Source organism: Thunnus thynnus, chromosome 21, assembly GCF_963924715.1.
Source record: "Thunnus thynnus chromosome 21, fThuThy2.1, whole genome shotgun sequence".
NCBI lineage: Eukaryota > Metazoa > Chordata > Actinopteri > Scombriformes > Scombridae > Thunnus > Thunnus thynnus.
In genome coordinates this window covers 14225096-14240406 of record NC_089537.1, presented here as the reverse complement: position 1 = coordinate 14240406, position 15311 = coordinate 14225096, and the positions used below count along the sequence as shown (strand labels likewise).

The 15311-nt window shown below is 41.8% G+C and overlaps 1 protein-coding gene across 1 annotated transcript; it reads right to left on the bottom strand.

The window, feature by feature from the left end:
* Positions 1–2529: 2529 nt before the first annotated feature.
* rdh10a (retinol dehydrogenase 10a) lies at positions 2530–14499 on the bottom strand. The gene is made up of 6 exons (XM_067577569.1): positions 12858–14499; positions 12156–12391; positions 5906–6004; positions 4644–4789; positions 3912–4043; positions 2530–3782 (listed from the first exon to the last, which is right to left on the bottom strand). The coding sequence occupies exons 1-6, from the start codon at positions 13144–13146 to the stop codon at positions 3659–3661; spliced, it is 1026 nt and encodes a 341-aa protein (XP_067433670.1). The 5' UTR covers positions 13147–14499; the 3' UTR covers positions 2530–3658.
* Between the last annotated feature and the right edge of the window lie 812 nt (positions 14500–15311).

Below are 15311 nucleotides of genomic sequence, written 5' to 3'. Positions count from 1 at the left end.
AGTGGTCTGAGCCTCTAGAAAGCTCAGTTTTCTGGGTAAAAGATTACCACTGTGAGACCTATTAAGATTTATTAAGTCTTAAAACTCTGTTTTTCTCCTTTATCAGTGTTTGGACTCGAGGCTGAGTCAACTTTCATGACTCATCTAGAATTGATCAGCTGCTAACTGACTGCAGAGAGAAGGAAAGTGATGAAGAAAGGCCCGAGATGGGACGTTTTAAAAACACTGCTGTTAGTCTGACCCAGATTTAGGAATACAAAGTTCAAGCCGTCATGCTTGGGCTCGTGACCTTGGTATTTCTAAAAAAATTTTGCAAGGGAAAGACTGTCATCTCGCTCTCTCTTGCAAAACATTTTGTCCAGATTCCAAAAATAGTTTTTTTAATATTTAATTTATTATATTTAATTCCCATGAATAATTCATTTAAAAGCAGTAGTTTCCTGCAGAGTTTAGGAGTCCTCTACACACAAGTAAAAAGACATTTCTGGCAAAGACGATGAAGATGAATCACTTTATTGTTTTTTTTTTGTTTTTTTTTCCTTGGCCTAAAAAAAATTTAAACTCACCCTTGATTCAAAAATGTGTTTTGTTTATTGTTACTTCACTTGGATTATTGAGCTTCACTGTGCACAATGATGTATGTTCAGAGTGTGACAGTAGAAAGCTGTTTTCACATTTACTACTGAAGATGGAAAGATTCTCCATGCTCACCTCAGGTTTAAGGTAAGACGTGTGTATGAGCATGATTTTGTGACATCCCAACTAGTTTGGAGGACAATTGTGGTCCATTATGAAACATTCACAAGTGTGAGGAAACCTCCAGTGCACGTACACTGAGAATGGACTTCAGCAAAATAGACAGTGAAGGAGACATCTTGTGTCCTGTACTCATTTTTAAAACAAACTAACTAACAAACAAAAAACATAAATCTTTGCATATTCATATATTATGGATTTTTCAATGAAGGATAAGGAGTAAATGTAATTTTAAGAATTTTAAACTAGGTCACTGAACTTTTTGGTGGAAAAAACAAATTATTATCCAAAGCAGAGTATTTTTATATGTCTTAAAGGATACAGAGTCTAAAATGTTCTAAAATGTTTCTTTTAAAAAGGATTACATGCTCCTCTACGGATTGAGAAAACCCACAGAAATGTGTCCAAAAGATTTTTTCCAAAATTGACATTTGCAGTAAATACCCAACAGCAGCCATGTCTAACTTTCAGTTGTACAAAAAACACTTAGGTTACTAAAAATCCCCCAATTTTCTGAAAAATACCAAGGACGTGACCTCAAAAGCAACCACAGCCCTACACAGTGTACAAACAACTCAGCAGTTAGAACATGTGAGTCCAAATCTAGCTCATGACATCTTAATGTGATACTTAGCTGACACCAATTAGGAAATTTTGCTTTTTCCTCACTTTCCTTTAGGGAAGTAAAAGGTCAGGGTGAGCTTCATAACAGCTCCAGCAGGAATGGTGGGAATTCATTCTTCTGCTCCCAGTCACTCGTCTCAGCAAGGAGACAGCTGTCAGAACTGGTTTTAACTGAAGCAGCACCATTAAATGCTAGTAGCCACCCAATAATTTTTATTCTGTATGAAGCTGACTTAGAAAAATATCATTGTGACCCACTGCTAACCTTTCTGTAATTCACGGTATGACTATTTTTTTTGCATCCTCTTTCCCTTTTAATGGTTTTATAGTGTGACTTGTCACTTTTCCTGACTCATGGGTTAAGACCTTTTTAAATGTCACATGTCTGATGCTGAAACTATACTATATTTACTACAGAAGGCAAATGCCTCTTGCCTTCTTTAGCCAACACCCATATCTAAAGGCTGCCTGACTCACAGTGTGGCACAATGTGGGAGGACAGTGTTACTGATACTAGTCAAAAGAGCAGTCCTTAAGAGGAGAAGAGGGCTGGGCGGGTGTCGTGTCAACAATGGAAATAGAGTCCAAAAAGTTCATCAGCACTGCAGAAGATCCTCTTTCCTGTCACTCACTAGTGATTCATAGGATTCTGAATATCAAATACAAAGACAAAATGTTCAGGATACAGTCACAGATGTTTTGTTTGTTCTGTTGAGTAGTTGTTTCATTTCAGTTTGGAGAAGTAATACCAACACACCATTTAATAATCTAAATCACTTTATTAATTTAAGTTAGGTAGAGACACTAAACATTGGAACCACATTTGCTCTGCTATAGAGCAGTCTTCAGAAAATTACAAAAAAAAAAAAAAAAAAAAAAAAGAGGCTTATGTCATACTGTCAAAAAAAAAATGGCAAAAATTAAGAGGTAGAGAATTTAGGCTCATCACTGTGACTGAAGGAATGATGCCTATTGGAATGTAGTTGAAATTCAAAAACTCTTGTCGTCCCAAAGGTATATAAAATATTCATACATCAAATATGGTGGAGACAGTCATTTTGGGATACTGGGGTATTCACAACAGTTACATTTAAACATTTACATTTCACTTTAACTGGACAAGGTGGACAATGGACAGAAGAGTTAGTGTTATTTTGGAAAAAAAAAAAAAAAAAAAAAAAAATACGGAAAGCTAGTGTCTTTAATAGATTTCCCTCAACTATCAGTGTTGGGCCAGCGGTTCGCCTGGACTTACAGCCTATGTTGGATTATTTTTTTTAAACAAAAAAATATTGATAACAAATTTACAATATAAACACCACAGATCTCAAAAATAAAGACAAATGAGAGAAAATAAAAATGTATTTCCTCTCAGTTTCTCCCAGTACATTCTGAATGTGTCACACATGCTAGTTCAACCCAGGACACTGACTCCCTTGTGCACTTTAATTTGAGAGGTTAGTCAATACAGACCTGAAATAACAGGACCATTAAAAAAAAAAAAAAAGGACTCAGTTGAGTCTCATTAAACTGGAGTCAGCCACAGTCTGGCCATTAAATGTCCCATTTGGAATGCATGGACTTGATTTTCAACATATATGCAACATGTCTGTATCTCAACGTATTCACTGAATAAGGTAAACTTAATTGTGAAATATTTGTCTTGGTTTATTTTAAATGGCACAAGCTTTAATCAGTACTGTATGTTGCAAACAGATTGACTGATAAAGAGCCTCTGTGTGGGGAGAGGTTGGGTAGTTTGAAATGCTGTGTTGAATCTTCCTATACAGAGAATGCTGGCAGTGTGGAGAAAAATCAGAAAATTACAGTGCATGTCTACAAAAAAAATAAAAAAAAGTGAAAAAAAAAAGATTTTTACTGTTTGTACAGTAACATACTGTATATTTCCACAATAACACTAGATAAGGCTGGTGACTACATTACGTAAATAGTTAATTATTGGATACCTTTTCTGTATGATTTCAAAAACTAGTGACACAGTATATAGATGTTGGTTTCTTTAAACAAACTTTAAAAAAAAATAAAAAAAAAAGACAAAAAAAAAAAAAAAGTAAAATAAATCCTTTGTGTAGTACACAGCTTTCTTTGTTCCAGAGGAACAATATGGTAAACCTTTGCATTTGCTCAATGCAAGTGCACCAGTCTAGATTCAGTCTTTTCTTCTTTCCTTCCGTCTTCCCCATTTTTCATCCTCAGTGGTTGTTTCCTCATGCTTGCAGGTTTATGTGCCCCCTGTTCGTGTTGCAAACAGCACCCCCTAGATCCCATTCTTGGCCTCATTGTTGTTCATGGCCTCCTTTCTTTGAGCTAGGAAGGGGTACATACATTTGTCTGCACCTAGGAACCGGTACATGCACACAATGGCTTCGAAGGGCAGGATGCTGCGGAGACAGGACAGAGATAAGATTAGTGTCACATGATCCTCCTGTACAGTTTATGGTGAGTTGATGGAGATATGTGGGGTGAGAGGGAAGTAATGAGGATCTGTACAAATGAAGGAGGCAACTCACCTTTTCATGAAGTTGACCATATAGACGATGCGAGGTGTACAGATCATGGGCTGGTCAGTGAGGATGGCCCTCATGGCCTGTTTCACACAAAACTCTGGCTTCAAGGGAGGCAGAAATGGCTCAATCTCCTTCCTAAGTGGACAGAAAAATATCAATTTGTTATTTACAGGCCCAAAATTCAGGGAAACTTAACCAGTTTTAGTAAAATTTTATTTTAAGAATTTCAGTCTGTAGGCAAGGCCAATTATCTTTGATTTAAATAATTCAGAGCTGCAGCAATAAATGGCTTTTTCAACTGGTTATTGATGGTTGACTGTCTTCCATTCTTTATGTATAGTCACACAGTTTGTTCCAAAGCCCTGAGACAGTAAAGAAAAGGAACATTCCATCTGCTGATTGTAACCATCAAACAAAGCGGGGACTATTACTTTGGCTGGGGGGAGAGGGAGGGGGAGGTTAGCCCAGGTGCACCTGTTGGTGAGATTTTCTCCTGGGAAAGCCACCCTCTTTGTTTAAGCACAGAGCAGACCAATGGCATTAAAGTGACTTTATTTTGTCTCTCACACAACACAAACCATCGTCTGCTGCTTTGAAGATCAGATGGTGTTTGTGAGGCAATTTTATATGGTGAAAATTAGAGATGACAAACTCATCCCAGGTGCAAGAAACTCTTTAAAAAGAGAACTGTGCACACAAACATTATTACACTGGCCAGTGTGTATTGAAGCTTACCTTATCCTGCAGCCTTTGAACATTCCCGTGTCGACCAGGTAAGGGCACACCAGAGTCATATTGATGCCATCCTTCTCCGAAGCCTTCAGTTCATGGCTCAGTGACTCGTGGAACCCAATGGCACCAAATTTACTGGCACAGTAATCCTGAGGGAATAAAGAGAGAACAGGTTAGCCCTGTAAAGCTCTGCCCCTGCCCGCACCCAGGGACCACAGAGAACATTATCAAACATGCCCCTTGGGCACAGAGGTCTCTCCTTGCTGTTAATGATACAGCCACAAAAACCAGAGCAAGCCTGTCCGCTGTTCTACGGTTTCATTAGCATTCTTCTCCAGTGCATCAGGAGAATGCTTGGCGGGAAGGTTTTGATGTGGTTCACCGTGGAAATAATCTTTTAAAAAAGGGCTTGGGCAAACACAGATGCATGTCGATGAACATGGGGAGGATAAAGAGATTTGACTGTGCCCACATGATAGACGAGGGCTTTGGTTCCTTGAAATTAATGTGTACGTTTGAAATCACATTGGAGGCATTTCCAGGAAGTATAATAGGTTAACAAAAACTGACTGCACTTCAGCTCCTTTGAAGGGGGACTTAATCATTATGGATGAATGCTTGTACAACAAAAGCAAATGTACAGCTATAAAAACAAAGGCAAATGGTCTAGTAGTCCCTATAGAACATCTGAAAATGACACCATTCTCAGCAGAGGGGATAAATGAGAACGCTGTTCTCTAAAAATATTAAAACAAACCTTCTAGGAGGGCTACCAATTTACTCCCGCTGTGGTTATGGAGATAAATGACCCCACTAAATATTTTAATATGCATTAAAATAACAAAAAGAATCTGGACTGTGGTAGAAAAAAAAAAAAAAAAAAAAAAAAACTATAGGAAGGAAAATCAAAACCTTATCCATGGAAAGCTGCTGTGACCTGAATACTGAGTGAGCACAAAGTTGTTCACAAAGCAGTGATGAAGATGTCTCTGTCCCTTGGGGAGCTGTCAGTTCATTCTGGCCCTGGGGCCAGAGCCCAATAGGGGCCCCACACCCCCACTGCTGCAGATAGAGGAATCTATAAGAGGCTCCCCAATGCTCATCTGTGTCCCTTAATTTAACGGGTGGAGGGACAACTAGAGAAAGGGGGCCTAACCTCCCCCGGCTCAGTGTGCTAGCTGGCACAGTGAGGGATTTTGAGAAAAGCACTGGTTTTGGATGGTGGGAACGATGGATGTGTATGTGTTGTTGTGTATGATACTAACCTCCACTCCAGCTGTGCTGAATAAACCCAGGGAGCTGGCAACCGTCACAATGTGACCATGATTCAGCTCCAGCATCTTGGGGAGAAACGCCTTGGTGGTCTGGGGGAAGGACAGAAGAGACAGAAGGGCAAAGAAAAAAAAAGGAGGAAGGTTAGTTCACTTGTGCAGTTTGTCTGTGCCAAAGCCCTTTGATCCCCTCTGCCTCCCTCTCACTCCCCCTCTCTATCTGTTTCTCCGTCTTCTCCATGGTGATGCAGAGAGAGGCGTCTGAATGAGAATTCATAACAGGCACAAAAACAAAAGTCAGACTGAGCACTGGAGGTGCAGCATTTGAATGTACAAAAATAAAAAAAAGCTATGTTGAAAGTTTTTTTTCTTTGTGGCAGGCGTGAATTGGATGTTGAGGATAGAAGAGGATGAAGGTTTTCCCCATCCTCAGGTATCGCCTGAACAAGCAGGTATGTGGTGTGTGTGCTGCTGTACAATCTGTTCTTTTCCCACACAGATCTAGTGCCCATCGTTGGGCCCGGCTCTAAAGAGGTGGTGACAACACCAATCGCAGGCCTCCGTTCACTCAACACTTCTAACAATACAATTCAGCCTCTGGTCTATCCGCACAGCCTTGCGCCCAGTCTGCAGAACAATTGGTTGCGAGATGAGCACTGAGATTAAAGAGTTTCACCAGAGTGCCACGTGAGAGTCTGAGCGGTTCTATTGACTGATCCAATGGGAGTCAGTGAGGTGGTAAGACGAGCAACACCGGGGAGGAGACTCAGAGAGAGAGAAAATGAGCAGTTACTCTTGATTAACCTATGGATCCTTTCCTCATTCTGTCCGTCTGCTGACTTTGGAGCTGCCCTGGACACAGCATGAGCCAATCAGCAGGTGTGACATGTGAAGGCAATGATAGGAACTGACCAATCACTCTCCCACTAGGAGGTCTACAAACAACCAGCAGGCCTTTTGTTGGAAGCAGTGCTAGATCTATTCAAGTCTGATATGCGCTGCCATAGTGAAGAACAATGAATGTAGCCTACTCTTTTCTTTTAAAATGTCACCAAGGTTACAAACATAACACTGAGGGCACTTGCATCACAAAAACACACAAGATTCCCAATAGTTATAAAATAATTAGTCGATAAGATTTTAGTAAGTAGGCAGAAAGTTAATCAAGGGCAATTTTAACAAGAACACCCAACATTTGTTGGAATATAAAATGTAAAATGTAGTACCTCTGGGTTTTTTGACAGTTTTACAGATAAAGTAAGATGTTTAAAACATCACTTTGGGTCCTGGAGAATTGAGGTGTGCCTTTGTAATTTACTTTTGACATTTTTATTCCTAGCTTCCAATTATTATGTGGTCATATAAATGAAAGGTAAAGTTTCATTGGTTGGTACAGTATGAAAGCCTTGCCAGAGAAATGATTCAGCCTCTTTTGTAAACATTTGCTAGAGGGGAGCAGGGAGCCAGAGAGAGCATGGTACCAGGTAGTACAGCCATGAAACCACTGGCAGGAGAGGAGAAGCCTCATTAAAACTGCACCCAGAGATTAACTGCATCAGACCTTCTAAACTTCTAGTGCAATTTCTGATAGGCTTTGCATCAGTATTTGGACATCTTTCTCCGTGTTATGCCAGGTAAATAAAACTGGAAGCAATAAATCAAATCTAGGCTGAGAAAGGCTGGTGTAAGGAAGATGACTTCACCGTTTTGGAGTCAATTCTATAGGCAGGTATAACTGATCTGAATCAGCTCCAAACATCTGCGCTTTCCCAGGAAATAAATTTTCATGTTGCTGCAATATTCAGTTCATCAAATGATGGGGCTCAAAGAGAGGGAAGAGTGAGAGCATGAGGCTTGGGCAAAAAACTGAGAGAGGCCTCTGTGAGCCAGAATGGCAGTGGATAAGGGAGGGAGCTGAAATGAAGCATTAACTTAAGATATGCCCATACCTGACTTGAGCCAAAGTTTCCCACTCCCACAGCAACTTTCAGAGAGCAGAGAATGACTTGACCTGGCACAACACTCTACGACTAAAGCCAACACTTAGATACAACTGGACAATTTTGCTGAGTGGTTTGAAAATGACTGGAGCTGATGAAGGAAAGGCTGATTCCCTCAGACTGGAGGACGGGGCTAAACGTGACCAAACGTCTCGTCTCTCTCACACCCTCCCATTATGTCCTGCTTCTCATGGCAGCTCTGGCATGTGGGTATGACCCCCACTGACCTCTCAGACACAAAATGTGTGAAGGCAACCAGGGGCTCGTGTCTTACATCAGAGCTGCCGTAATTGGGTCTCAACGCTCCCTTGTTCCACTAAATTACCCGCTGACACAGCCGGGCCTCCTTGGCCTATGTGGGGGTGCCCTGCCCGCTTGCACCCCCTAATTGGTGCGTGCCCCCAGGAGCATTTAAGCCACACAAAGCTTCTTGCAGCTGGGGTGTCAGGCTGCATTAGTGCTAGCGCCTGACCAACAGGAATATGAACAAAATATTGGCCTTTGCGTAGGACCAGATGGCCATTTAATTGGGCTGACTTCTCCCTGGACGAGAGAATGAAGCAGAGAGGGAGAGAAAAACGCCGGAGCTCGAGTCACCACAAAGAGCTCATCTGATCCTACAACAGATCCTGGAATTTGTGTGGGTTGAGTTTAGTGGTCACCAGGGATGGTGGATGCAGATTGGTCATATTGAGGTGGCCATGCTAGTCAATCAGCCTCTGCTAGCCTCTCTGCTGGTTGTACAACAGGAATCCAATTTACCTGAAAAGCAACAGCAATAGAATAGGGAGGACGTGGTGTCAATACACCAAGAGGCGAGGAGCTCAACAAAATGTGTCGCCAGCAATTCTAAACCACCTTAGTTTTACATTTGGTCACCTGCTAGACCAATTTTAATAACAAATTGAGGTTCTCTGGCAATCAGACAGCCATTAGAACTTGTGAATGTTTACCTGAAGACATTATGCTAGCTAAGGTTGGTATTATTTTAAGTCATTTCTTAAGACATTTTTATATAAGTTTTCAATATTGAAGTGTTTTTGTCTGAAAAAATACAAGACTTTTGGTCCTAAATGCTAACTCCTTCCTTTAATCTCATCCCTTAAATCTTGAACAGGTACATGCTTAAGGAGAGAACCAACACAGGAGTAGTCATGGCTGGCTCCACTGAGGGTACAGGTGCACCAGGCTTGAGGAGGGGCCCGTATAAAGCCAGTCAAGTAGGACCCTTCTGCCTGGCTGCCTCCTTTCTCTGACTACAGCAGGAATGCGGCCTGCGGAACTTGGCTCCTGTCGCCTGGCATCTTGTCAAGCTGATCCACAGACAAGAAACCAATTGTCAGATAAAGTGGGTCAGCAGCAGCTTACCATTACCCTCTTGCCTCGCCTGTGGATGGGACGGCACTGCCTTCCTTCCTCTTTTCTTTCCTCTGCTCTTTTCCCGCCATGTCACTCGCGAGTGCTCTGCGCTTTCATGTCAGCGCACAAGAGCGATAGGATTTCCACGCGAAGGCGAATCACTGCTTATTGTTCATAAACCACCTGTTGTATAACCAGCTCAAGATGCTGAAGATGATTTCCTTTCATGTCAGTCCACTAAACACAGTAACTCTGGTGACACTGGGTGGAATACGTGCACAGTCTGTTTCCGGCATGACTAAAAACTGGCTCAAACATCACAAATGGCCAGCTGGACTAATCAAAGCATCATCAGACAAATTGAATGTGATGACCCCCTGCCTCATAAAAAAAAATCCAGAAGGGAACAAGAGACTGAATCATAGCTGTTTGTCCATGTGTGTGTCTGTGTGTGTGGCAGAGCCGGATGAACAGAGCTGGCCTCCATGACTCCCATGCAGCTGCACCCACTGCCTCCAAATCAGGTTGGGAGGAGTCTGAGGGGCCTGTGGAAGGAGGATGGAAGTGTGGGGTCTGAGCTGGGTTGGTCTGGCAGACACCCACACACTACGATTACCATCAGTTTCCTGCTCATGCCTCAATCCCTGCCTTATTCCCACCACACAGTCCAACAAATGAGAATTCACACATAAAATAAAAATCTTTTCTCTTCATGTCTGGACTCTCGCCTTTGCTTTGCTCATTTCTTTTACTCAGTGGTGCATTTCAGATGTAGAGACAGCTATGAACCTGCTGTCATGTTGCTCTGGAGAAAATGGGTGCTGGAAAATATCAATAAATGGCTGGGATTAAGATGGTGAAGAAGTTTTGGTATAGCGTCATTATATATTTGCAGAATAATGACTCTGGACAAGCTGAGTAAGATGAACATACTGCAAGAAGAATGTACTGCGGCTATTTATGTCCACTGCTGACGCATTAAAAGAAACTACAATGGTGGAACGAGCAAACCTCTGTGCTTCTGTAAATTAGAACGACAGGAGCTGAATGACTCTTCAAGTTAATCCCTAATTCCAGTCTTCAAAAGAAAAAAACTCCTCTTTTGAAATATCTCTTTAGTGTCATCATTCTATAAAAAGCCTTGAAATCAAATACCTCAGAGAGGGTTTCAAATACACGTACAACTAATGTGAGTCATAAACTGTAAGTCATTTAAAAAAAAAACCTGTTGTTCAAAAGTGGAAAAAAAAAAAAAAAAAAAAGATCAAAGGTTTGTGTATTGTACCACCTGCATGCAGAGAGCAACTGTATCATGTTTGTGTAAGAGAGGAAAGTGGACAGGTCCCTGTTAGTCTAAGCTCTATTCATCTAGCTTGTGTCTTTAATGAACCACATCCTCCATTCTGGCTGTCGCCATTCATTAAGTCCTTCTTTCATCTGCCCCCCCACCCCACCCCTAAAGAAACCACGCTCTCCACAGAATATGGGAGAACACAAACACAGACCTCTATTAAGAATCCCAAATCTGCCACCCAACCAGTGGATCCTGACTCCAAATCTTGGATGTAAGAGAACATGGAGATAGCCAGCAGAGAGGCACATGAATAGTTGAATGGAGCATCCATTAAGGAGGAAATACACAACCTGTCTGACTGACAACACAAGAGATTTTCATGCTCAATTAGGGAGCTTCAAATCACTGCGGTTTCATGGTATCATTGAGAATGCAGATCTCCGGAAAAAGAAGAGCCTGCGGCCAAAGTCTCAAAATGAACAACGCCCGCTTCACTAGACACATTGCTTAATATATCGTGACAAATACAATCACAGATGAAATGGTCAATTCAGAGCCATGCCACTAGGCAAAGGGCTATTCCAAATTCTTGCAGTTTACTCTACAGCCGGCCTGTAAACCAATTTGTGCACAATCACTGCAATTGTCCCACACAGGTGGCTGTAGCCAAGCTGTGCAATCAATTCCCTTCCAATTACTGGTTTATTGGTGATTGGATAAGCCTGAGAGGGGTTTGAATGCAAAACACCCCAACCACCCAATCAGTAAGGTTGCCCTTCTCAATGGATTTTTTAATTGCTGTGGCAAAGCTGCAAAGATTGTCTTTCCACACTCCCAAAACACACAAGCAAAAGAAGCTGTGATAGCACCTGGCCCTGTTCAACGCTGCAGCTTGTGCTTATCTAGTGTAACATATTCCCTCCATCAGGTCCACCTATTACTTTCAGATAAGCATTCACACTGAAAGGCCAGAGAAACAGAGCCAGAGTAAAATCTAACACACAACAAAATGCTGCCTGCCAACAAAATGTGGCGAGCTGATCTGAGACAGATCCAACCCACGTACAGAACCCCCTGCTTCCATCACGCAAGTCAGATTTGTGCAGATCTGCGCGGCAAAGCAGAGGAGAAGGAAGGGCTGACATAACAGAGATCCTCATTGACTGGTGCTGCCAAAGAGCAGCGAAGGAAAGACATGAAAAACCAAACCCGTGACTTTCCTCTGGCATAATCAAACTAAACGGGGCTGAAATCTGAAGATGCGAGGCATTATATGGTCATACTTTCTCATTCTTGACACAAACACACACTGGGAGGCAGGCAAGCACACGCACTTCCACAAACCCCTGATTCTTGAGTCTGGCACACAGTAGAATAAGATTATGAATAGACATGCATGTCAGAATGGAAACATTCCTGTGAACCTGGCATCACAGTAAACACATTTGATAACATTGTGCTCATGGAAACTGAGGCAGATGTCATGTGGGAATGATACCATCACACTTGAAGTCCTAACACTGTCCACATGCTGCTAAAACTATTCTTTTCTGCCATGATGGCATCCTTAATCGCCTGTGCATCAACTCACCCAAAAGTGTGCGTGGCAGTTGACCACCATGGTGCGCTCAATCAGCTCATCGGGGCACTCTAGAAGGTGATGGCCAGAGACGACACCGGCATTGTTGATCAGTATGTCCACCTCTCCCACCTCCCGACGCACCTTCTCAGCTGTTGAATACACACTCTCCCGCTTTCCCACATCACACACATAGGTGTAGACCTGCGGCTGGAAAGGAGGGACTTCCTCGACCCCTCCAACAGGTCCTAAAGAGGAGGGAAAGATATGATAAAGGGGATCAGTTGAACAAGTTTGGTGTTAAAGTTTGCCAATATTAAAAATTATTAAATGAAACTGCATGACTTTTTTAAAAATACTGCTTGTTATCCACAGCTTGAATCATTCAGCAGTTGTTTTGAGTCAGTTTTAAATATATTTATAGAGTTCACCTTTCAGCCAGTTGTTACACCCTTTTGGAAATAACAATCTGAACAAGTATTCCAAAGTCTGACTGGTTATATTTCAAAATATGTAACTGTGTGCAGCGATACAACCACATGTGAAACATTTCAGTGCATTCATTGTAACACAGCTTACGATACTACGGCAGCTTGTATCCTTGAAATACGCTTTGCCAGACAAGAATACCACCTAAGACGCCAAGCGTTTTGCTGACCGTGCGTAAAAATTAAACTCATGACATCCTAATTGCTGCAAGGAAAGAAGACTTACCGTCTTTAGCTATGGGAGTGTCGAGTTCATGGTATATCTGCCGCACCATCTCTGCTGTTTCTTCGTTGCTTTGGCTATTTATGTCCCATAGCACCAGTATCGCTCGTCTCCGGGCGAACTCCTTGGCGAAGAACCGCCCGAGGCCGCTTCCAGCCCCGGTGATCACGCACACCTGTCCCGCCACGCTCTTCTCCTTGGGCCGCACAACCCACTTAGCCCCGGCCGTTACAAAAGCCCAGAGCACCTTCAAAATGACCATGAAGAACTCCGCAATAATTATCATCATCATCTTGACTCAAGGTTTCAATCAATTCTAGTTGAACAGCGGCAGAAGCGCAGGGAAGGTTTCCCCCTCTTGCAACCTGTTAACAGCGGGTAAGAAGGTAAGGGTGACGCCGAACAAGACTGGATCACAGTGCAGGCAGGAAACGCGAACAACGCTCATACACAAAAAAGTGGCGGAAAAAAGGCGAAAACGAGACCACAACTTGCGTGTGCAATGAGAGTTAAAGATGCTGCTCAGTCAGTCAGGGTCCAGTTGCAGCTACAGCGCGCTGTTGCAGTGAGTTACGAGCAGCTACTATGAACTGTGTGCCTCCCACTTCCTCTGCTGCTCCTCTACTCATCTCATCCTCAACTGCATCTCACTCGCTATTTATTCAGTCCACCCATCAATGCAATTGACTGAGGACCAATAGGACTGAGACTTGAGCGCCTGTCAGGATGAAGCGCCAGGTCTATACAGTACACTCAGCGGTGATGTAACCTCAAATATTTTACTTAACACTAATCTGCTGCGATTTGTTTCCAATTCAATATCCCAAAGGAAGATCAGAGATCCGGCTGTCCTGTTCTTTAAAAGCCACTGCTTCTTTCTGTTTGGGCTTTTAATATCTTTAAAACAAAGCTATTTGTTATGAGAAAAATATGTCTTAGTTACACAACCAGTTACACAAACAGGACTGTCTGACTAAATATCCGATTTGTTTTGATTTATTTAATAAGTGAGCTTGTCTTAATCCTTATTTTGGATTAAGGTTGTGATTGGGATTTTATGAGCACTGGATATAATTAGATATGAACGGATACAGAGGGTTTCCAACACGAAATGCAAATTTAAAACATCAGTCATGCCATAGTCTGCAAGTCCAGGTCAATGTCCGCCCATACATGGAACAAGCAAAATCCTTGTTATTCCTTAAAGAATATCCCGACTTTATGTCATCTGAATTATATTTGAACACAATACTGAATTTAATTCAGAAGCAGTCTAAGACAATACAGCTGTATTGTCTGACAATAATCCATTCAGATCTGCGCATTGCGGAAGGTGAAAGAGAATCGATAAAATACGCACCCAGACAGACTTGGGTAATATACATCCGTATGTTTCAATCTATATGTGATCTATATGTGCATAAATGGTTTTTCTGTCTAACCTGAAGGTGATTATGATAGCCAATAAACTTAATGGCCTAGACACACAGACAAGACTTCCACGGACTCACCTGGGGTGCGTTCAATGTGCAGACCTTTTTCACCGGTTTGCAAGGGGTTTTTTTTTCTTTATTTAACTCACGTTTTCGACGTTGTGCAACGCTCTGCAGGACGCTTGCTGCTGGTTAGTGGGCGTGCCAGGGGGCCAAAGCAGTGGTAGAAGAAATTTCAGATCCTTTACTAATGTAATACCAGAATGTGATTATTGCATTCAGCGAAAGTCACATTTAAAATCTTGCTTCAGCAAAACTGCCTATGTATTAACAGAAACATGTGGTATTAAAAGCCAAAGTGTGCCTGTTTATTCTAAATGTTCCTAACAGACCATTCAATTTTTGAAGGATAAAGTACTGTTAATTGTGTGTATATGTTAATGTTAATGTTGATGTTAATATAGTATATATTCATATTGTTAATATACTGTAGCTCTTCATTCTATTTAGGACTATCAGCTAATATGTTAAATATTTTGCAAAAAGATTTTGCTTCTAAAATATTTGCATTATATTTTTGCTGAGAAGAGAAAGATAAGTCATACAAAAATGGAAATACGCAGAGAGTGTGTCAAATCTATATTTGGACCATAGGAGTAGACTACTTTCATTCATTTGAATCAATTAAATATGCATCTTGAATAGATGTGCATGACCTTTAAAGTCAATCTGGAATATGTGTATTCATTCATAAACCTGCATCACACTACCGGTTTTACATCCTGGAATAGACGAGGTTGTCTTTTTTTCCAAATGGGATCCAGTGGAAAGGTTCAGCAAAGGAAACTTTCCCACCTCCAGACGCGCTTTGATACCGGTCTGCAAAATGAAGTGTTTGCTCCCTCTGCCGGTCAGTACGTGCATAACATCACATGTGGTATTACCAACATCCATGGGTATTGACTTACCCCATGGAAGGTATAGTGTGCCATCCATGGTCTCATCATGAGACCACCTTATTTCA